The sequence below is a fragment of the Cryptomeria japonica genome, chromosome 10, assembly GCF_030272615.1.
Source record: "Cryptomeria japonica chromosome 10, Sugi_1.0, whole genome shotgun sequence".
Taxonomy (NCBI): domain Eukaryota; kingdom Viridiplantae; phylum Streptophyta; class Pinopsida; order Cupressales; family Cupressaceae; genus Cryptomeria; species Cryptomeria japonica.
Window position 1 is genome coordinate 466,030,750 of NC_081414.1, and position 24,007 is coordinate 466,054,756.

General features: G+C 39.0%; 1 protein-coding gene across 2 annotated transcripts in view; it reads left to right on the forward strand.

The window, feature by feature from the left end:
* The window catches only part of LOC131063388 (probable rhamnogalacturonate lyase B), a 263,290-nt gene that overhangs the window by 110,483 nt on the left and 128,800 nt on the right, over window positions 1–24,007 (forward strand). For both annotated transcript variants that reach the window (XM_057997194.2, XM_057997193.2), the window contains exons 10-11: window positions 7,152–7,242; window positions 7,460–7,601. In XM_057997194.2, the coding sequence (XP_057853177.1) occupies window positions 7,152–7,242; window positions 7,460–7,601 (233 nt within the window). The remainder of the gene's footprint in view (window positions 1–7,151; window positions 7,243–7,459; window positions 7,602–24,007) is intronic.

Sequence of the window (24,007 nt, forward strand, 5' to 3'; positions counted from 1 at the left end):
TCAAGGTTCCAAATGTCAGTTCTTGACTGCAGGATAACTCAATTGTTGATTTGTTTTGCTGGGAGCACAAGGGGCCTTACGTTTTGCAACAGGCTGGTCTGCATCTGATTCTCAAACTGGGAAATATAAGCAAAGGAGAAGGGTTTAGGAGACCTAAAATTAACAAGACTGGTGCGTGAGTAGATGGATTCAACATAACCAATCCCTGCTTGGCCATAATAACTCACAACCTCACAAGAACGGTGCAATCTTCAAGGGGACTTAGAAGATTTTCATACTGCAGGTGCATGGCTAAGCATCCAATTCTGACACAGCTCAAACGGACACCTGCAATTTAACTAAACACAATTTTAAAGGCTCAGACTAACCATACACAGGGATACACAATCAGTATATCCCCAATGGTATGAACCCAAATTCATCAAATACCTGCACACCAAAAAGAATCTATCTAAACTTGTTGAAGGAAACCATGCAAACAAAATAAAACCACGATGATAAACACCAAATCAATGTCCGTATATTGATTTCAGCTGCTATTACAACAATTTCTGCAGCAGTTTTACTCTATTCCTAACTACTAAAATCTAACCTTCTACAAAAACTCTAACCTGCTCTAATTGTCTACAAAAAACTCTAACTAGAATCTGACCCTTTACAAGAGAAAGGTCTTTGCCTTTTATTGATGCAGGAGCATCTGGTGGTGTAAAGGCAATCCTGCATCACCCAAAAAGATTTTTTAGTTTCTGTTATAGTTTCTGGATTTTCCCTTTCTTATTTTTGCAATTTATTCTTAGTCAAATTTGAAGCCCTTAGAGGCTTCGGATAGAAAAACACAACAATTGAGAAACAAAAGAGAAATTTTATTATTATTTGCAACCAACATGCACTACATGCATTACAATTTCAGAGGATTAAAACCTCATAGGCTGCCACACATGCAGCTTATAGATTCTGGAAAATACCCTTCCCACAATACAATCTCCCAACCCTAAGCTCTCAAAAACTCAATTATTTTCCTCAAAGATGAGTCTTAAGTAGACTTTCTTTCCTTAAGAGCTAAGATTACATTTGCAATAGAAACTTGGCAGACTAACTAGTGCCAGAACAAGAAACTGCATAAATTCACTGAAGCCAAATTTGAAACTGGAAAATTTCTTTTAAAATAATTATCCAACTTTCGGCAGCCATAACTTTTGATCTAATTGTCGGATTTTCACTGATAATACCTTTTCAGAAAGCTTTTGAAAGCGCAAAGTAGGGCCTAAAGGCCAAGTACTTTGGATTTCCACCGATTGGCTCATCAGGAGCCTCTAAGGGCTTCAAATTTGACTAAGAATAAATTGCAAAAATAAGAAAGGGAAAATCCAGAAACTACAACAGAGAATAAATTTTTTTTTTGGGTGATGCAGGATTACCCTTACACCACCGGATGCTCCTGCATCCCTTCTACAAAACTCTAACCTACTCTAACTGTCTACAAAAAACTCTAACTCAAATCTAACCCTTTACAAGAGAAAGGTCTCTACCTTTTATAGTTTTTACAAATTTGAACCAAAGGCCAAGATTGATTGAATCCTAAGGCCCTGATCTACCTTCTAAAACTTGGCAGTTTTGACTCATGCCCATTTAATCCTTAGCTATCCACCCAACCACATTTCCAACTACCTACAATTGTTTGGCTTTAATTTGGTCAATCAGGTAGTTGGAAATAATTGACTTGTTCCCCTATTTTAAAATATCTTGAATGGGGCCCACAGGTAGTTCTTTACATTAAACAAGTTCAATTTTTAGACTGATTTTTCTGGAATTTCTTCCAGCAGTGTATTTCCAAGAATGCACATTTTGTAGCACTCTGTGTTCTTTGTCTTCAATCTCATTGGTGGACTTTCACTTGTTGTTCAGGTGACAATGCGCTTCCCCGTGCTTTGCCGCTTCGACCTTGCGCCATGCAGCACGTTCCTCATTCTTGCTTTCTGGCGTCACTCGCGATCACGTTTCCAATTTACGCTTCAGGTTGACACTCTAGCTCTTCCCTATGTTGTCCTGCAAACAATGAATTCCACTTTTAATAATCATTTTGAAAAATTAAATAAATTAATTTAACAATCATATTAAATTTTATCTCTAAAATGCTCCTTTGCATGAAATTCGGACCCTTTGGTTAAAATGGACGACCTCTTCTTTCTTTGGGAATTCGGCCATTCAGCTCTCTCTTGCGCGATTTTAACTCTTATTATGATTTTCGGCTTATGAGGTGATATGATAGAAATGGGTCCTTAGACGTTTTTCGGCCTAAAAGGTGAAAATGCGAACTGGTCTTCTCTTTTCCTTTTTGGCCTAAAAGGTCTAATTGCGCGATTGTGAGCTTTTTGAAGTTTTTTGGCTTATGAAGCCTTTGCGCGAATTTGAAGTTCTTTGTCATTTTCGGGCTAAGAGACGGTGTTGCATGACTTTATTATACATCCCTCTGTCTTAGATGAAATTGGGACACTCTGGGCGAATTGAGCGTTTTGTTCCTCACTCAAACGCGCGACTTTAGTTTATTAGCCAATTTCGGCCTATAAGCTTACTTCACAATTTTTTCCCTTTTTATCATTTTCGGCCTGAAAGTCGACTTTGCAAACTTGGTGTTCAGTTTTCGGCCAAAATGAGTGAAAATACGAACTTAGGCTCTTTGTTGTTTTACGGCCTTTGAAGTGAAATTGCGAACTTGGACTTGAACATTCTTAAAATGCCCTTTCGAAACTTCGGGTAAATGAGGTGTTTGTGTGACTTATACCTTTCTTCATTATTTCACCGAAATCCACTTTGTTGCTATTTTCGGGACTTAGGATAAATTCTAGGCTTCTCTTCCTCTCATACAGCATGACTACTAGGAGATTATTGGCCTTTGAAGGCCCGAACTTCTCTTTTTTGGTTACAAATTCTTCAGGCATTCTCTTTTGTGTGCGGGAAGACCAGATTAAAATGGGGGTCCCTATCAACAGGACGGGGATGTTGTGCAATACGCACAACAATACCTTGGATGAATTTGCAAGAAAACCAAGATTGGACCTATATCGACACGAGGGGGTTCTTAGTGAACGAGTAACATAGTTCTTTAATGGAACAAATTTAATAGTTTAGTTAGGCCTAATAATTTTTAATGTTGATCTTTAAATGACTTTCTCTTTTGACTTCAGATCTATTAGCTTTGAAATAAAAGCTAATAGTTGTAAGTTTATTTATTAGTAACTAGACAAAAAATGCCCCTAAGAACAAGTCACAAAAAGTAGCAAATCATTTGATGCCACATAGCACATTGAATATAAATGACTTAACACACAAGTACAAGTTACAGACTAATTGCTTTTTAGGTATTTTATGGCAATCCTACAAAAGCGTTGTTGGTGTGACGCCATCTTTGATAGGCCACACACTCTACAAACTTAATTTCTTAAATTACCGAGTAAAATGGTTTGAGGTCATTTGATTTACAATGTAAGAACTTGAGGGATGCAAAGGTAGCCTTAATTCCTATGACATCCTCTCCCTTAGTACTTTTTGGTATCTAGTTAGAGAAACCATAGTTGGGAAATTTGGCGAGTACTCACCCAATTTGTTTTTCACCTTTTTGAGTTACTTGCTAGTTATCTCACTAGTTAGACTCAGTGAATTTCTAGCAAGTACTCGCCAACTTGCATTAAAAATGCAAAACACAAAAAAAAAACGAAAAAAAAGGAAAAAAAGTAGTCAAAAAGTCACAATTTGGTCTTGTAAATGCATGAATGCTCCTCACACTTCCTCACACAACACTTGGAGATCAAATGTTTCTCACAAAAATGTGCCAAACACCTAATTTGTTCCTTAATTGATAAAATTGTGAATATGGTGTCCAACATGAAGTTTTGTGTGGTTTCAAAGGCGCTCATTTGGGCTTGGTGGTGGGGACACAACCCCTTAGAATTGCCTTGTATCACAACAAAGAATGGCCCGAGGCATTGCTCCTAGCCCTTGACCTTGTTGGGGGTGTTGCCCTCAAACTCTCCCAAGGTGTCTTGCCCCTCGACCTCGTTGGAAGCTTTGCCCCCAAACCCCCACAAGAGGTACTGCCTCCAATCCCCCATGAGGGTGTCATGTCCCCAATTTTTGCCTGCCCTTAGTAACAACATTTCTAGCAGGGTTGGTCTATTAGTTGGTTCCCACAGGTCAGCAGAGTGTGGAGGGAACCAACTCAGGGGTTGAGAGAGTCATGCATGAGCTTTTCAGGTAGTTTAGAGTAGTTGACAAGAGTTTCCTACAATTTAGAAGGGATCCCTATTTTTTAGGGATTGATTGGGAGTGGTCTAGGGGGCATTCAAAGATCTCTAGGAACGTTTTGGAAACTTTGAGTGCATCTCCTATTTTTTAGAAGGAACTCCCAGTTCACTGACAGACATCCTAGAGGTGCACATAGCAAAGGGGAACCATTGGGATTCAGTTTTAGGTTGACAGGTCCAGACTCCTACGTTTTAGGAGCATCACTAGATTTTAGGGGAAATCTACCAGTGGGCTCATGTGGCTCAGGCATTATCCATAGGTAGGTGGTTTCATTTAGTTTACATTTTGAGTTTATTTGAGCACTTGAATAAAATAGGAAATATTAAAATATTTTCTACGTTGATTAAATAATAAAAAGGTAATTATATTAATCACTTATTTTATTATATTATTAAATAAAAGCCATAACACCTTTCCTAGGCGTGTCAACTTGGAGGAGTTAGTTTAAGTGATTTTGGCCCCATTCAATGAATAGTCGACCCCTCTAGCCAATCGAACTTCTAAAGGGATTGTCTTGCAAATAAAATAAAGTTATTTTATTAATAAAAAGGGCAAATGAAACCCTAATTCGAAATTAGGGTTTGGGCTGAAAATAAAAGGTGTTTGAGAGCTCATTTTGCACATCTGTGATTGGGAATTTACACTTGCAGGTTATTGGAGAGCTTCAGATTTGGAGTTTTTCAGAGGATTGAGGACGAAACACCTTGATTCTAAGCAGCTTGGACGATACCCCATAGCTGGAAGTATTTGTGATTGTTAATGAGAAGTTGTAACATTGAATTGCTTGGAGAGAATAGGTTGGATGTCTCCCCATCTCATTCACAGATTGAGAATTAATTGGTTTAGAAGCTTGGAGAGCATTTTGTTTATCAGAATTGTGGATAATTTACAGTTGTGGATAAGAAATGTGATGTTTATTGCAGATCAAGGAAGAGCAGCAATAATTAGCATCAAAATCATTCCTAGTTGTACCGTACTTATCCATACAACTGACGTCACCTTGTAAGGAAGGGTTTTCTTGCATGATTTTGCAGTGTGAAGGTGCCATTATCAGCCACTGTTCAGATCAGTCACTCCTGGAGCAGATTTTAAGCAAGTTTCAGATTCATTACATTCCCTCTAGGGCCGTACAATACCCAGCTGTAGCTGACGTCAGCTAGGGCATTATCCTGTAGCAGATTTATATCATATGGTGCTGGTAATCACTCAGATTAGAACACAGGAGAACTCAGTGACTTGGAAAAAAATCAGTAATATTCACTCTTGTATTCAAATTACCTGGTACGGTTCCTATTTGTCATTTTGGTGCCAATTAATTAATTAATGGGTTGTTCCAAATAGCCATTTGATGGGACTTTAGGGAGTTGGAATTATTTCAGACCTGTTAAACTTTGTAATCAGAATTGTTTGGATGATAATGGAGACATATTTGTCATAGAAATTCTGTTGTCTTTGAATGCAAAATTATTGTTCATGTACTTTTATTTGGCATTTGTGAAAACCCTCTTAAACAAGCGTAAAAACCAAGCATTAAACTCAGAAATTAGAACACAGTGACCTTGCACGACAAGTGTTTGACAAAATGCCAACACACTTAAACTAAAGAAATCAGGACTGAATTGAGTTGGGATCTTTCAGAGAGACAATGCTCCCCAACCACAATCGAGGCTCCACTCCTAGACCCACACTAGTTATTAGGATGTCTTCTCATATAAGAAATTTGAGTACAATGAGGGGATTTGGGAGTGGAGACCAGAATTGACAACTTAGACAATTATCTTTATCACTTTCAAAATATCATTGATCAATGATAAAGTATCATATGATCAATATCAAAGATTCAAAGGCCATTATTATTATAAAATAGAACACAAACTTTAGCTTAGCACAAGAAAGGTAGAAAAAAAATCAAAGGAGGTGGTTGATTTGGTCGAGTCAGAGCCACAAACATAGCTTTCAATGTAGAGCGAAAAGTTGCAACAAAATGCAAGGATTAGAATGTCTCCCCGAGTTCTCACTAGGTTAGAGAAGAGGAAGATATAAAATTTGTAATATGCAATTTTTGAATTATGTTGATGAATTTAAATGCAATCATCATAAATTCATAGTAGTTTCTAGCTAACTATTGTATGATGATGCAATTTTGTACTCAATTTGTATTCAAATGAATCAAATTTAATAAAAGACACTTTGTATTCATTGGATATGTTGTCATTAAATTTTGCAAAAAAATGTGTTTTAAAAGAAATTTAAGCAATTTTTTAAGTTGTTGAGTTTTTGAAAAGTCTTTGCTGTGTCATGAATTTTGGGTCTACATATTTTTGCCCATTCCAAGTTTGCCAACTATGGAGGAAACCACTTTCAATCTATATAGTGTACTAGAAATCCTTTCATAAGCCACTGTGTTTCAAGTTCTCTCTCATTAAGCACATCAATGATTTTTTTGACGTTGAAGCCAAATTCTAGATATATTTCCTCTTTCCTTTGTAGAAAGGGAAGTTTGTGCTCTATAAGGGTTGTTCTCTTGTACGATTTATTCAATCCGTAGCATCTTATTGTTTATTCAAAATAACTAATATTTTTTACTAAATGTTTAATTGACCATCCAATTTAAGATGTGCAATTTGTTTGCAAATATTGACTAAGATAATAGCAATAAGTGAACAGTTCGTTAATAAAAATAATTTATAGCTCAGTTGATATGTATGATAATCACAAGTAGATATTAATTTATACGGTACCCTAGCTTTCCAATTCATGTAAAGCATATTATTTGTTAATGATCAATTTCTATCATATAGGAACATTAATCTCTAAAATATTGTTTGTCAATGAATGGTATTTTATAGATTTATTTCTACGCAAATCTTTCCTGCTGATTCTGCATACATTGGGTTGGCTGCTCCTGGTGAGGCTGGATCTTGGCAAAAGGAAAGTAAGGTAATTTGGTCAGTACATTGTCGTCCATTTTTTTTGTTTTTAAGTTGCAATATGTCTTTCTGTTGTAAATAAATTTTGTTATTAGTGATAGGATTACTTGGTGCTTCCATTATAATATAATATGTTGTAATGGATCAATAAGAAATTCATTTGAATTAATGAATGGGTTCTGAAAACTTTTTGACCAAATGTATTCTAATGAAATCTTGTATCTCAGGGTTATCAATTCTGGACGAAGACTGATCAAAATGGATATTTTCAAATTGTTAATATCAATGCTGGCGAGTATAATATATATGGATGGGTACCAAATGTAGTTGGTGATTACAAGAATGAGATTGCTCTTCAACTCTCCCCAGGTTCTCATTTAATCTACCACATTCAATTTCTTCTACAATTGTAACTGTTTTCATGCATTATTTGTACAAACCGGGCCTTGGTCTTAATTTTATTGCCATGGGTCTTTTTTTTTTTATCATTCTTACAGTTATCTTTCTTAGTTAAGAAAAAAAAAATTGATTTAATTGTGTGAAGAGAAAAAGTAACAACCTCTTAAAATATGCAGGCTAAAAATGAATAAAGTATCTTTTGAAAAATTAATTTAGATATATGAACTTTTGGAACTGAAACAAAGTAAACTTTTGGAACTGAAACAAAGTAAAATGATTAAAATAAAAGCATACTTTGATGTCAGAGCAAGGAAGATTAATTTGAGTATGACAGAGATCAGATACTTGAGATTTGAGACTAGACTCGGATGGATAGGTTGTCATGACTATTCTTTTTTGAATTCTAGAATTGTGTGTGAACTTGGATCAAAGCCAAACCTGCAGCCTTGACCATTTTGTGTGGTCGTACCTCTGATAGATTAGGGCTTTTGTGTCTAATGAAATTGTTAACCTGTACCCCTATCTGCATATGGAAAACTTGGTAGTGGAACTTGCTATGTCAAGGATGGGAATTTGACCAGCTTCCCTTCCTGCATCTTAATTAAGCCCTTTTGGTTGATTCAACAGTTCTTGTTAAAGATGAAAGAAACACCAAGCAATGTATACTACAAATGTTTAGGTGGCTAATAATGACGTCATAGAATGTTGCTAATTTTTTGACATAATGATGCAATGAAGTACAATGGACGCTAGAGTGACCTAATGAAAGAGCAATGATCTTGGTGGGGATCCCAAATATGGTGATTACATTATTCAAAAATAATTACATGATCATTTTGCGATTGTCTCTTATTGTAAGGATAGATTCCACCCATTGGGTGAAGTAATTTGTAGCAATCAATATTCACTTGAAACCATTCCTTGATTTTTCTTGTATCTCACCAATAAAATCCATGCCCCGCCAATGAAGTAGGGATTCAATTGGAATAAGCCTCTAGAGTTGGATCATAACCCGTTGGTCTCCCATATTTCCACGCTCTATGACATCCCCGACCAACTCCCCATCCATCCCGCCCCTCCTTCCACTTGCCATCTCTTCACTTGCACCATCATCCGGGAAGCGGTGAGAGTCATGAACACTAGTAGGGCTGCTGACGAGGAAGGTTTTCAATCTGAGTTTTTCAAGTATGGTTCTGTTGTTTTGGGTGCTTACCTCTCCGACCTGTTTAATCAAGTGGTTTGCATGGGTTTTCCCCCTTCTTGGTCCCACCACGTCATCCATCCGATCCATAAGTCAGGACCTCCATCCGACCCCAACAATTACAGGATCATCATGGTCGGCCACACCTTCTCCAAGCTTTATGCCACGGTCCTGAATATTCTCCTCTCCAGAGAACTCGATCATCATAGCAGTCATGCTAAGGGGCAAGCGGGTTTCAGGCAAGATTATCAAACCGTGGACGACATCTTGACTCTCCGGGCCATCATTGAGGAGTCTTGTCATCGTGCTTCGAAGGTTTATTGCTGCTTTGTGAACTTTCGTAAAGCTTTTGATACTCTGTCGAGATGGGCTCTTTTTCAGAGGCTGCGTGACATTGGTATTTTCGAGACATTCCTGATCGCTATTATGAGACTTTATGAGAGGGTTCTGGGCAGGCTCAAAACCCGTACTATGTTTTCCAGCTTCATCAGCAGCTCCATTGGTGTTATAAAGGGCTGCCCCCTATCCCCTACCTTGTTTGGCATCTACATTGATGAGCTCGAGGATTTCCTTCACGTGCATTTGTTAGAGGGTGATGTAATGTCCCCTTCTCTGCAGTGATTAGTTCAGTTGGCCGGTAGCCTATTTCGGAGGTCCGTAGGCTAGTCGGGAGAAGAAACTAGGGTTTCCTAATTTCTACGAGGATTCTTGGTGTTTTCAGGGAGTGTATGTGGGAGTTTGACAATTTGAATTTTGGATTCCTTCTGAGTTTTCAAAGAGCATCAAGATGGTTTGACATGCATTTGCATCGGGTGACTTTTTTCGGACTTACAATTTTTAGTAAGTGCAACGGCTGCTCAAAATCACTTTGGAAACACTTCCTATTTTTAGCAGAATGCTATTTTTAGTAAGTACTATTTTTAGCAGGATGTCAGCAGGCATGTTCAGATGGCTATTTTCGACAGGTCAGTTTGAGTAGTTGGTCTTCCAAGCATTTTTTGGTGCTATTCTTGGCAAGGGTTCTTCAACTCAGTTCAGTGACTATTTCTGGCAGGGCAATTCTCTTATCTTGTTTCCCCATATCCTTGGAGCTTGTTGCTAGCCGCGGAGTGTGCTGAAGTGGATTTTGGGTCGCAGGTCTCAATGTGTCATTCTCCTCGTATTGGGTATTTCATCTATCTTTCTTTTTGGTTTAGGTGATTCATTTTGCAAGTTTATAGAGCTTAAAATAATGTTTTGGAATTTACTTTTGCAAAATCGTACCTTAGCTGGTTGTACCATGTGGCTGAGTGCTTTGGAATGCGTGCATAAATTATTGGGCTCGGTTTGCCATGTTTTGTTGTCCTAGGAATGTCGCCTACCTCCTAGTGATCATTTGCTTTCAGTTTCGTGTCATTTGTTTAAGAATAGGGTGAGTTGTGAGTGTTTTAGTGGGATTCGGTGTTGCTGGTCTGTGTGTTTTCAGCGTGCTGGGAGTATATCAGAACTAGAGTTTTTGGTGTTTGGAGTTGGTTTTGGGGTGTGTGAGTTCATTGGTGTGAAGAGAAAGGACTTGGTTTCATTTACAGTTGTTGGTCATGTTATTGCACTTGGTTCATCATTACAGTTGTTGGTCATGTTATTGCCGAGTTTTTTTCTCAGGGGCTTGGCGAGTCGGGCCGAGTCACGAGTAGTCCAACTATGGTACTAACAACAGTTTCTATTGTTCTTTCTTGTCCCACTGCATAAGTGGAAGAGGCTGGCCTTGCCGCCTGTCTTTGGAATAGTGATTTCCCTTAAATTGTAATCCATATTGTGCCTTGTAAAGCTGGTTAGTAGTACTAACAACTATCTAATTGGATTATTGCTCTTAGTCCCACTGCATAAGTGGAAGAGGTTGGCTTTGCCGCCTATTTTGAATACTGTAATACCGTCCTCCCGCTGCATAAGCGGTAGAGTGGATTTGTAATCTCATTTGCAGTCCTCTCGCTGAATAAGCGGTGGAGTTGATTGCTATTTCATTTCTAGTCCTCCCGCTGAATAAGCGGTCAAGTGATTGTTGTTTTTACAATTTGTAATCTTCTAATTGGCTGGTTGCACCACCACGCTGTAGAAGTTCTTACATCCGCTGGATAAGCGGAAGGTGCTGGCTTGCCACCTAGTATTGTATTTGAGATTTCATTTCCAGCAGTTATTTGAGCTAACGATCCCCTTGACACCATATGCTCTCACCCTCCCATGCTGGGCTCTCGGCGATCGAAAAGTGAAAGGGTTACTTTCAGCATTCCCTTTCTGGACAAGTTTGATTATTCTAACCTTAACGAGTGAATCTTGTTGTGTTAAAAATAAAAGAAAATTAAAGGGGATATTACAGTGGTATCAGAGCTGGTTTTCCTGGCAGCCTGTGTTCCGAGTGATCAGAGTTCTCCTTGAGTGACATAGAAGCAGTGGCTGATTCAGTAGACTCAGTAGATTCAATGGCAGAGAGAACATTAGATCAAAATGTTGCCAATGGGGCTGTGGAGAGAGTTGAGAAAAAGTTTGAAACCATGATGGACATGATCCTATTTCTGGCCAAACTTAATCAGAATTATGGTGGGACTCCTAATCAGTCCACTAATGGACGTGAAGCTAGCACTTATAATAACCCTGGAGGAAATGGAAACGGGAGTAAGCATGGAAGCAACAATGAAGGAGCACCTAGAGGATCAGTATCAAGACCTTTGCAACTCGTCTTCCTACCCAAGGAAGTGTCTCAAGCTGAAATTGAGATACCAACAATGGATGAAATGAGGAATAGTTACATGGAGTATGCTTCCCTTCCTGTTGAGATCCGGAATATCCTCACTTTTTGGACAAGTTCATGAATCAAAAGATGAAGAGAGGTAGAAGATATGATAACCGCCCTCATGCTCCGAGAGACTATCAACAAGCTCTTGGAAAGGTAACTATAGCACATTTTGATGGGAGTGATAAGTTTTCCGCTAGAGCATGGGTGCAAAAGTTGGACAATTACTTGTCCTTGAGATCAATGCTGAAAGAAGATGAAAAAACAGTAATTGAGGTTGTGCATGATGAATATCTTTATGTTTCTTATGGAGCTAGTGACAGTGTTGAATGCACTCATGTGCTTCAGCAGATGAAAATTGAAGATGTTAAACAAGAGGAAAAGGTTAACAGATTGTTGGATGGAGATTCGCGTTATGAAGCTGAAAATATTGCAGCTAATGATGAAGTTCCTAATGTCCAAGAGTCTGTCCTATTTTGTGAGTTAAAAATATGCCAAGATGATGACATTCAAGGGCAGATTTAGAGGACCAATCAGAATTTGCATTTTAGAACAATGGTGTTGAGGCTCATAGTTATGAGCTTGACCAAATTCTGAAAGTCTTTGACTTGGAGCAGTGTCCTAAATTGGAATTTTTCAGATTTAGGACAGCAAGATAGTTGGTCTAATTTGGAAAAAGGAAATACTTTTTAGATTGTTGATAATCCATTGTTTGAGATGGCTTTAGTGAAAACATATGACAATCCACTTTTTGAGTGGGAAGACGGAACATCACTCGGTTCTATCATTGCTCTTGGTGAGAATAGCAATGTGTGGAAGTGGAAACCAAGAGAAGATTCAAGATCTAAGCTGGAGGATACTTGGAGCTATGGTGAGCACATTTTAACTAAACAAAGTAATCAGCCCTTTAGCACTTGGGATCCGGGTGTGATGGCACCTAGCGATGACAAAGAACCTGTGTGGGATGAATTTCCCTTTGATCCTGATGAAGCTCAAAAAACAAATTGTGTTGTAGAGTTAGAGGACCATACGGTTCTTGATGATGGAAAGTTTAAAGAGGTTCTAAAATGCAAATTTGATTTACCTATTCATGAAGTTGGTAGTAAGCAAAAAGTTGAAGATTTAGTAGAATCTGATTCTCTTCATGATATTGAGCAATTGCAGCTAGTTGGTGGAGTTAGACGAGAGTCTTGGAGCAGCTATGGGGGCAGCGATTGCAAGAAACAAAGTTCTGATTTTTTCTTGTTGCCTATCAACAGTACACCATCTCTGCATTCTTATGAGTGGGATGGTCAATTCAAGGTGTCTGTTGAAAAAGAAATGCAAGCTCTATCCCAATTTGATCACACACATAGTTTGATTGAAGAACTCTATTGGAAGGCTCAAATGGATGAGAGACAGAAAGGGGTTAAGGATGAAGTTACTCTCCCTAATCTGCAACTTATCAAAGACTCTTTGGAAATATTGAAATCAGATTACATACACTTGATTGAAGATCGAGATTATGTCTCCGAACTTGCAAGGAAGAGCACTAGTGCATTCCAAGGGGAAGAGAGGAAAGTTGAAGAGCTTACTGTTGAGCTTGAGTCAACAAAGGACATGCTAGGAAATACTCAATTCGCTATAATGGAGTTAGAAGATCAGTTTGCTGATTTCAAACTTTTCAGGGAGCAAGAGAAAGCACAAAGAATTGAAGAAATCGAGCAAGTTATTGGTGAGCTTGATAGCCTTCAAGAAGAGTTTGATCTTGAGAACTTCAGAAGAAAAACAAAGGTTGCATGTGCAGATTCGGATCAACAAGATGGAAGTGAGCAAGAAGAAAGGGATGGCTTCCAAGTTCTTGAAAACCCTCTCTTTGTGATGGATGATTTCAACATCTTTGGCATCAAGATGTTGTCTAAACACAGTTTAGAAGTCATCCAAGGTTTCATCGCAGCAACAAGGAGTGAAGATTTTAGATTCGTTACTCACGAAGTAGGGGAGAAAAGACCCGAACGTTGTGATTGCACGCTTGATAACCCATTTCTTGGGTTGAATAATAATAAGGCTCATACTAGTCCATTTTGGGAGTTGGATTTGAGGACAACATTTGCTCCATACTCCAATGTTGTTAAAGCTTTCATGGTTAGGCTTCAAGGGTTCACTAGAGGAGATATCAATTTCTTAAGTATGCACTTGGTCCTCACTAGTACTTGGGGATGTGTTCAGTTTTTGTTTCAGTGTGTTGAAAATCACCTTCGGTTGGGAATCCAAGCTCGAGATCGTCAACATGGTCTGATGCAGCTTGTTACATCTGGGAAGAAGGATCTTTGGAGGGATAAGGAACAAATTTTCAGTCTTGATGGTGTTGTTCCCTTCTTTACCAGCCATTTGATGGTTCCTTTTGCTCATCAATTAGTGGATTGGGAAGATTTTCTGAGCAAAGAATGGTTCTATGTGGAGTTGGAGTCACTTGAGAGGATATTTCCAGCCTTCAACGTGAGCATATGTGTTGTTTTTGATGATGATTTCCTATGTTGCAACAACTGTTCATCTTCTTGGATGCTGATTTTCCTAAAATCTGATGTCAAGTCAATCATTTCAGACTTGGTGGGCTGCTGGTGTACTCTTTTTCAGACTTCACAGTCTCTTGGTAAGACCGGTTTATGGTCTCAAATGAGAAGTATGGCGAGTTGGGTTAGTCAGTATCTGTGTATGGGAAGTGTTCAAGCTCTAACTAGTGGTTATTCTTATGCCCTCTCTTCTACTTATGATTGGGACAACGAACCTTTTCTTTCTATGGTTCACCATTCTGAGGTGCTTGGAGTGGGAACTATAAGAGATTTCAGAAGTCTCTATGATTGTATTAGAATAATTCAATTGAGGGCTAGTAGATTCATGTGGAGTTATGGGGATGAGGTTGTTGAGCTCTTGCAAAGGATTGTTTTCATCTTTGCAGGGAGATTTGGAGAAGTCACATTTACAGTCATGGCTTTGCTTGACACCTTGGGAAGATATGTTGTGGAGTTTGATCGTGAGTTGAGTAGGCTTTATTTCCTATTGCCCAAGCTTGTGATAGATAGTGACATTATTGATATTGATTACTCAGAGCTTTATGGGCATGAGATGCTGCATGATATTGATTTCATTCCTTCAAGGTTTTTCAGTTTGAGTATCATGGATGGTAACATTTTTGAGTTACAAGGGAGGTTAGTGCAATTTTGGCATGATGTTTTCATTGATGAGATCAGAGTGGCGCAACATCGGCATGGTGGGTTCTTCTTGAGACGAACATGGGACCTTGGGATCCTACTTGCTTGGGTGTGGATCAGTTTAAAATTTTTCTGGAGTTTTGATGGCATTGCTTGAGGACAAGCAATTTTGGGAAGGGCGGATTGTAATGTCCCCTTCTCTGCAGTGATTAGTTCAGTTGGCCGGTAGCCTATTTCGGAGGCCCGTAGGCTAGTCGGGAGCAAAAATTAGGATTTCCTATTTTCTAGGAGGATTCTTTGGTGTTTTCAGGGGGTGTATGTAGGAGTTTGACAGTTTGGATTTTGGATTCCTTTTGGGTTTTCAGAGTGTAATATCCCCTTCCTTGTGATGTTGCTTTCAGTGGTCCATTGGCCTATTTCGGAGACCCGCATGTGGAAAGGTGAATTAAGGGTTTCCATGTTCTTTGGAGTTCCGACCAAGCTTGTGAGGGGTGGGATGTGAACTTACTATTTTTAGTAAGTTAGGGTTTCGCCGTCGGGATGGTGCAGAGTTGCTAAGCTCGCCAGGCTCTTTCTTTGGTTGCGAAGATCACGATTTTCAGAGCATTATTTCATGACTTACTATTTTTATAAGTGGTAGTTTGGGGCATTCTATTTTTGGCAGTCCTGGACTTGGTCCTGATCCGGCACAGTTCAGTGATCCTCATTGCTCAGCCTCATCCAGATTTTTGTTGATAATCAGTACTGGAGCTATAAGCGATTTAACTAAATATTATTCCTTATCCTAAGGTTATTATTTAATTATTTTATTACTAATTGATGCTATGGGAAATTGTGAAAAATATGATATTTTTCCTAAGTCATGCCTGGGCGAATTATTTGAAAATTAAAAGGAGACTTTATTTTTTATACTTTAAAGTTTTATAATGCCAAAATCGTGGTCCCCTCTCCTTGGCGTGATTTTGACTTGGTAAGTGGGCGCCATTTTGGGTCTACCACATGAAATGAAATGCAGTTTGAATGAGGAGAATTCGAAGGCAATTTCATTTGAATTCTAGACTTGAAAAGTTATATAAATAGGTGTTGGGCTCCTCATTTGTTTATCCAGAGAAAATATATCGTTATGCTGTCGAAATGACTCCAAACTTCTATGAGTGTGAATACCTCCTAGATCTTTCCTTCTAGTTTCGAGTGTGAGACATCACTCCTAGCTGTGGTTCAAAGTTGTGAGCTATTTGGTGATTTTTTGGGTGTGTTGGTGAAGAGTTGTGTGGTGTTGCGTTGTTTGGTGTTGCTGGTGTGTGTTGGCTGGAAGTGTATTTTGCTCGTAGCTATTTGCGTTTTGAGTGCATCATTTTGGGTGAGGGCTTGTTGGAAGCGTATCAGAGAGACAATAATTCTCTTACATTGGTGTGGCATTTGGAGAACTCTCCAATTACAGTTGCAAATCGAAATATTCAGCCAAAACGCCATTTCCAGAATTGCCTTGGGTTGCGTGCATCGCAGTTGTTGCTCTCCAGTCATAGTTTCAAGGTATTGATTTGATTGTTTATGTTATATGCTTCATTTGCATTTGGTTTGGCATGATTCCATTCAGTTTTGAGAAAGTTACAAGTATTTTAGTGGTTTTCGGGATGGCTGGTTCTGCGTTTCATTGTCTCTGATTTCAGAACAGCAAGTAGTGTTTGTGGTGAGAATGTGTTATTGAATTCTTGAGATATGTACTTCATTCTATCTTCTCTCACATCTCTATCTCTGTAAGAATTGCTACAGTAGTATTGAACAATTCATTCTATGTTGTATTTCCCGTTGAACAAGTGGAAGAGGATGGCTTAGCCGCCTGTATGTTTTGTAATTCAGCTTTGTCCTCCCACTGAGCAAGTGGTTGAGTGATATTGTCCTCCCGTTGAAATATGCGGTTGAGTGATAGTTTTATGTAAAAGTCCTCCCGTTGCATAAGCGATAGAGTGATTTGGTTCTGTTATGCTCTTGTTACCTTGGCTGGTTTACCGCCAAGTTCTTGTTCTTCATCCCACTGAAAAGTGGAAGGGGCTGGCTTGCCGCCCAGTATTGTATTTGCATTGTAATTTCCAGTGGATTAGTGAGCTAATGAACCCTTTATCACTGTATGCTCTCACCTTCCCACATTGGGCTCTTGGTGATCAGAAAGAGGAAGGGTTACTTTTAGTAGTATTGGGCTTATATTTCCTAACTTTAACGGGTCCATTGTAATATTTGTTGTGCTCAAAAACTGAAAAAATTAGAGGGAATATTACAGACATGCATCTGCATTTGGTGACTTTTTCCGGACTTACTATTGTTAGTAAGTGCAACGGTTGCTCAGAATGTGGTTAAAATCAATTTGGAAACACTTACTATTTTTAGTAGAATGCTATTTTTAGTAAGTACTATTTTTAGCAGGATGTAAGAAGGCCTGTTCAGATGGCTATTTCCGATGGGTCAGTTTGAGCAGTTGGTTTTCCAAGCATTTTTTGGTTCTATTCTTGGCAAGGGTTCTTCAACTCAGTTCAGTGACTATTTCTGGCAGGGCAATTCTCTTAGCTTGTTTCTCCATATCCTTGGAGCTTGTTGCTAGTCGCGAAGTGTGCTGAAGTGGGTTTTGGGTCACAGGTCTCAGTGTGTCATTCTCCTCGTACTGGGTATTTCATCTTTCTTTTTGGTTTAGGCGATTCATTTTGCAAGTTTATAGAGCTTAAAATGGTGTTTTGGATTTTATTTTTGCAAAATCGTACCTTAGTTGGTCGTACCATGTGGCTGAGCGCTTTGGAATGCGTGCATAATTTATGTGGCTCTATTTGCCATGTTTTGTTGTCTTAGGAATGATCGCCTACCTCCTAGTGATCATTTGCTTTCAGTTTCGTGTCATTTGTTTAAGAATTGGGTGAGTTGTGACTGTTTTAGTGGTATATGGTGTTGCTGGTCTGTGTGTTTTCAGCGTGCTGGGATTATATCAGAATTAGAGTTTTTGGTGTTTGGAGTTGGTTTTGGGGTGTGTGAGTTCATTGGTGTGAAGAGAAAGGACTTGGTTTCATTTGTAGTTGTTGGTCATGTTATTGCACTTGGTTCATCACTCTTATATGCTATGATTCATATTGTAATGCTGGTAGTATAGTACTAACAACAGTTTCTATTGTTCTTTCTTGTCCCACTGCATAAGTGGAAGAGGCTGGCCTTGCCGCCTATCTTTGGAATAGTGATTTCCCTTAAATTGTAATCCATATTGCGCATTGTAAAGCTGGTTAGTAGTAGTAACAACTATCTAATTGGATTATTGCTCTTAGTCCCACTGCATAAGTGGAAGAGGCTGGCTTTGCCGCCTATTTTGAATATTGTAATATTGTCCTCCCGCTGCATAAACGGTTGAGTTGATTTGTAATTTCATTTTCAGTCCTCCTGCTGAATAAGCGGTGGAGTTGAATGCTATTTCATTTCTTGTCCTCCCGTTGAATAAGCGGTCAAGTGATTGTTGTTCTTACAATTTGTAATCTTCTAATTGGCTGGTTGCACCGCCACAGTGTTGTAGAAGTTCATCTGCTGGATAAGCGGAAGGTGCCGGCTTGCCGCGGAGTATTGTATTTGAGATTTCATTTCCATCAGTTATTTGAGCTAACGATCCCCTTGACACGGTATGCTCTCACCCTCCCATGCTGGGCTCTCGGTGATCAGAAAGTGAAAGGGTTACTTTCAGCATTCCCTTTCTACACAAGTTTGATTATTCTAACCTTAACAGGTGAATCTTGTTGTGTTAAAAATTAGAAAACTTTAAGGGGGATATTACAGGTGATGGGTGTTATCTTCATCAGGTTTTGATCTGTATCCTTGTTTTTGCTGATGACGTTGTTCTCTTGGCCCCCTCTCTTGAGGGTCTGCAGAGGCAGCTAGATTGTTTGGCCTCTTTCTGTGACCTGAGACAGTTGATAGTTAATCTAGGGAAAACTAAGGTGATGGTCTTTAATAGTCTCAAGACCTCTCATCTTCATTTCTACTTTGGTGGTTCCAATATTGAGATTGTCTCCTCATATGTATACCTAGGGGTAAAGTTCTTAGGCCTTCGTTTCAACATGAAACCTTCCATCCAAGCGTGCATCAACAAGGGGTATGGTTCTTTGGCCCTTCTTGAGAGACAATGCTTTCGTCATCACTTCCAAGACACCTCTCCCAAGATGACTCTTTTGGACACTCTCATCTGACCTACTGTACTTTATGGCTCTGTGGTCTAGGGGCCTTCCCTTTTCGAGTTTGATTGGGTTTGTATCGAGCGGGTCCAGATCCTCTCCCTTCGGCGCATCATCAGGTGTAAGCAGTCCACCCTGCACAATATCAGTTTGGCTTAGTTTGGTGCCCGACCCTTTAGACTTGAGGCCATCTTTGATCTTATCTGGTTTCTTCACCGTCTCTGTGGCTTCGCGGACTCCAACACTGGGCGTCACAGGTACCCCTACCTTGCCTACTGCCCCTCTCCATCTCCTTGGCTCGTTGGTTTGTTGGGGCTTCGACCCTCCTTGGCTCTATCGGGATCGAGATTGATCATCTCCCCCCCTTCTAGTATTCTCTTGATGCCCCTCTCCATCTCCTCCCTTCCAGACAGAAGTTGAACAGATGCATCAGGGACGACATCTACAGACAGCACATTCATACCACTTGGGTCAACCCCCATGGGGGCCTTCGCCCCAAGATGGCATTCTATGCGGAACACTTTCTCGAGATATAGGACAGACTCATTGTTCGTCCCTCCTACATATCATGCTATTGGTCTCACTCCCTTCGGATCCCCCTTGGTTCTTTCAGGGTGGGCTCCCACCAACTCGGGGTCAATGTTGATCACCAGTTGGACAGTATTGAGGGAGTTTGCCAGCTTTGCGACACCGGTGAGATTGAATCGGAGGAACACTTTATCTTCCGATGCCCTATTTAATATGAGATGAGAGGGAGGTTCTACTACCTTTTTAGAGAGACTCAGACTCTCTCCTTCTTTAGGTTCACTGATCAGAGATGCCTTGCTCTCTACTTACAGGAGACTCTTAGACTTTGAGATTATTCGATGCAGTACCCCCCGCACCCTCCATCTTGCCAGCTAATCACCTCCTTCTCTGGGCTTCACCCCACTCGCGGTACCAAAAGACAGTTGGCTACCTCTCCCAGTCACTCCAGATCGGTGAAACCCCGCAGAGCGACCATGCATCAGTCCCCTTGCTCCAGTCAGACTCGGATCACTTAGAGGCATCGCCCTTATCCCTCAGTCTTGAGATTTTCTCCTATTCTGCAACCCCCTAGGGTTGCTTGGCCGGTCTCTGTCCTCGGTGTTGTGGTTGGTTAGATTTTGTTTTGTTTCTTGTGGGCACCGTTTGGTGCCCTTGCTGGTGGCTGCTTTCCTCGTTTGTAACCTCCAATCCCTTTGACCTATTTGTGGTCATTTGTTGGACATTAATAAATTTATCTTTATCTATATCTTTATCTTATCTTGAAAAATATCTAACAAGGATCACACCTCCTCACCTCTTTGGTCACATCACCAGATAGTGAAGTCCACTAATATCCTACTCTAATGATTTGTCGGTAGTAGATTTAGTAGTAAAGTGTCCTCTATCAATAGCCCCATATGATACTTATGAATAGTCCTTTTTTATTTTGCTTCATTTACACACTTCATAAAAACCCCTTGAAGATCTCACCATTTGAAACCATCTTCTGGTAGGATATACATTCGTGTAGCCAATTTTAAGGTTCTCCATGACTTCTACATCTCTTTAGGTTATGAAAGTTTCTTTAAGTAATAAATGATGTCCTTATAGCATGAACAATATTCCGATCCATTTAAATGTAATTTATCTAGGTCATGTTGACTATTTTAACATCTTGTCAAAAAATTGTCAATTGGAAAGTTTATTAACATTTTGTAAATCATATTTCACAAAAGCATTCTTTTGTGAATCTTAGATGCTAGAAGCTGAAAAGGGGGGAAATAAATGTTATCTATTAACGATTTTCAATGCCAAAGAAAAAAGTCAAAGCAAGCACAATTTCTTTGAAAGGCTCTTTAGGGTTGTGGCATTGCAAAACTCTTTCCTCATCTTGGTGTGAAGAACATGTTGCTGTGGTGATAACACATGTTGCAGGTTGAAGGAGAAAGTAATGGCATGTTGCATAAATTATAGGAAGGCGCATGACCTTTTGTGGCAAGGAGGAGGAGGGATCTCACGAGTGAGTAATAACTTGTTTCCACATGTTCAAATTCCCAGATACAGGTCTGTTCTTTATTTTTCATAAAACCCTATTATTGAAGCAGCCATGGTGGAAGAGTTCTATTTATCGTTTTTTCTCATTCTTAATAACAAATGCCATATAAGTTTCTGACAAGAAAATACATTTTCATGCACTACTTTCATGATTCTACAAGTTATTGAGAAAATGTCGTTTGCATTTATGAGAAAATCTCAAGGCTATACATTGTTATGAGCAAATAGAAGAGTGCCAATATTGGAATAGTTAGTGGGACATATTGAAGGTCTAAACAGAGAAAGGCAGAGTACAGGGAGAATTGAGTTTACAAGACGGAACAAAGAGTAGAATACAAAGCACAAGAATCATGTAACTACCAGCATTAGGATTCACCTACTGATCTCATTAGTCCCTCTTTGATGAGGCTTGCTTGATGAAGCTTGAAGATGTCCCACCTTTGGATTAAGCCATTGAAGCTATAAGTAAAGTAAGATTGGACAATGATAGTGAAGAAGGGGTCTTGAACATTAAGGTAACAGTCCAACACTCTTAACAATTCAAGAATAAAAATAAAAAAAGTTTCATGACAGCCATCATGTAGGTATAAGGTGAAGATATCTCTAAGAGTAGAAGAGGATAGAAAAAAATGAACATGAAGAAGAGAGTTAGTCTATTCATGGGTATGATTGTATAAAAATAGGAGGTAACATTGAAAAGAAAGGAAAAGACAGTTCACCCAAGAGTCACATAACAACAAACGAGGAGTCATCATGCTCTTTGGTCAATCAAAATAGAAGGAAGCAGAGTAAAGATCAGATGACAGTCTTAAGATTTCATGGGAACATGTAGGCTAGAGTGTCATCAAAACAATGAAGGCCCTAGATAATGCTAAATTCAAATATGCCAAAAGTCAGTTATAAAGTAAGGAGAGAAGTGTTGGTTGAAAATTTTGTACACTTGGGGAAATATACAAAATTGTGGTTTCAACCACAACACACGAGTAAAAACTCTCCTAATTAAGGGAAGGCTCCCCCTATCTAACTACAACTTGGAAAATAAAATTGGATGGGACAGCAATCTTTCTTCTTTTTTCAAGAAAGACAATATCCTTTTTCTCTTCACAGAAAAGGATAGCGATTGAATAACAGCAGTAACCACTTTCAAGTAAAATGAGAGAAAGGAAGTGAAGTTTCCTGAAAGCTCAAAGACTCCCGTCACTTCCTTCGGGACGGAACAACAATATCAAGCTCAAAGACTTGACTATTGGAAGTCCTATCTACCCTTTGCTATATTAAATTTTACAACGAATAAAAGATAACAGCTCAAAGACTGGAATAATCTATTCTTTAAACACAAAGACAAGAACTAATGCAAGCTCAAAGACTTGCTGCTATTTCTTGTCAAACAGTAATTTTTCCTCAAGAATAGACGCAAGCTCAAGGACTTGCTGCTCCTTCAAGAGGGTTTCCTATTTTAATTAATCTTCTCTACTTGCAGCTCAAAGACTTCAAATCAGATTGGACTAAGCTCCTTTAGAAACACTTTGCATAGAAGAAATAAAAAGATTCAAACTCAAACATGTAGTTCAAAGACTCAAAACTTGAGTAATCCTTCTTTCTTATTCTTCAAAACCTTCAATTCACATACATAAGCTCAAAGACTTCTTGCTGTAAATTTGGCAGAGTTTTTGCTTGCTTTCCAAAAGATATATTTACAATGGACCTCTCAAGTATTTATAGAAGAGGAGCCTTGAGAAAAAGGTGGGAGGATCCTAACTAACTTGAGAGATACTCTCAACCACCAAGACTCATTCAATAACTAACTGAGACTTCATTAACTAACTAAGAGTTACTCCAACTAACTAAGACTTATTCCAACTACAGTCCTAATCGGACACAACTTGTAGTTGTCTTACATGTAATTACAAAAGTGCAAGTAATGTGTAACTTGCATTTTACAAAAAAATACTTTTACATGTAACTTGTCAAAACGAAATTACAAATGCATAACTAAAACTATTCCATGTGTCTAAAGACACGACTCTAACTGCATCATCCTTTGTCTGTGATGATCTTCATGTCGCTTCAGGATGCTAGAACTTGAAGTATTCTAGATTGGTAAAGACATCTGGAACCGGAACGGGAACTTGCATCCTTGTCTTCTTGCTTGGGGTAGTACTAGCTTTTCAAGAGGGAACGGGCTGCCTTCCTCTTTTCATGTCATGACCATCTTTGTCTTGAAAGCATTCTATGCTCTCAACCATGAATTGTTGTTGTATCTCTTCTTTGTATCATCCTTCATTCTTGAAATCTTCTTGCAAAATAAGGCCCATGCCTTAATCCATTGATTTGGTAGATTGTGTGTGCAAACCGGACTGACAAGGGAAGGGATAAATTGATGCAAAAATGAGCTCACAAGTGAATTTCGGGTTTTGGAAGCTGCATTACATGTGTGCGAAAAACAAGAGCATTAACTTGCAAATGTGGGAACAAACATGCAACTTCATATGTGTAATGGGTAACTACAAGTTTGCACTTGTAATTGGACCTTTAAAACTCATTTTCAAGTGTTTTTTGAGTGCATTTTGGATCAATTTCGGGTTCTGGATGGCTGACTGCAGGTAGACTTTAAATGGGGAAAATGAATGAAGGTGTGAAATGAGTGGATGAAAAGGTATGTACGGATGATGGAAATGAATATGAAAATATTTTGGGAAGATCATCTTCAAGAAAATGGGAAGAACTTTCAACATGTAATCCGGTTCTAAAAACCCCATTTTGAAAGGATGGGTATTTCTCATCTTTGCAACTTGGAATTTCAACAAAAGATGGTTAAATCTTTTATCTGTAAGGGAAGAACAATGATTTTCATCCAACTTGTAATCGGGATTTTAAAATCCCGAATACAAGTAAAGAGGGAAAATGGGGAAGAACAATGCAATTCTAAAATTGCTTTACAAAAGGGAAAATCTCTCTCA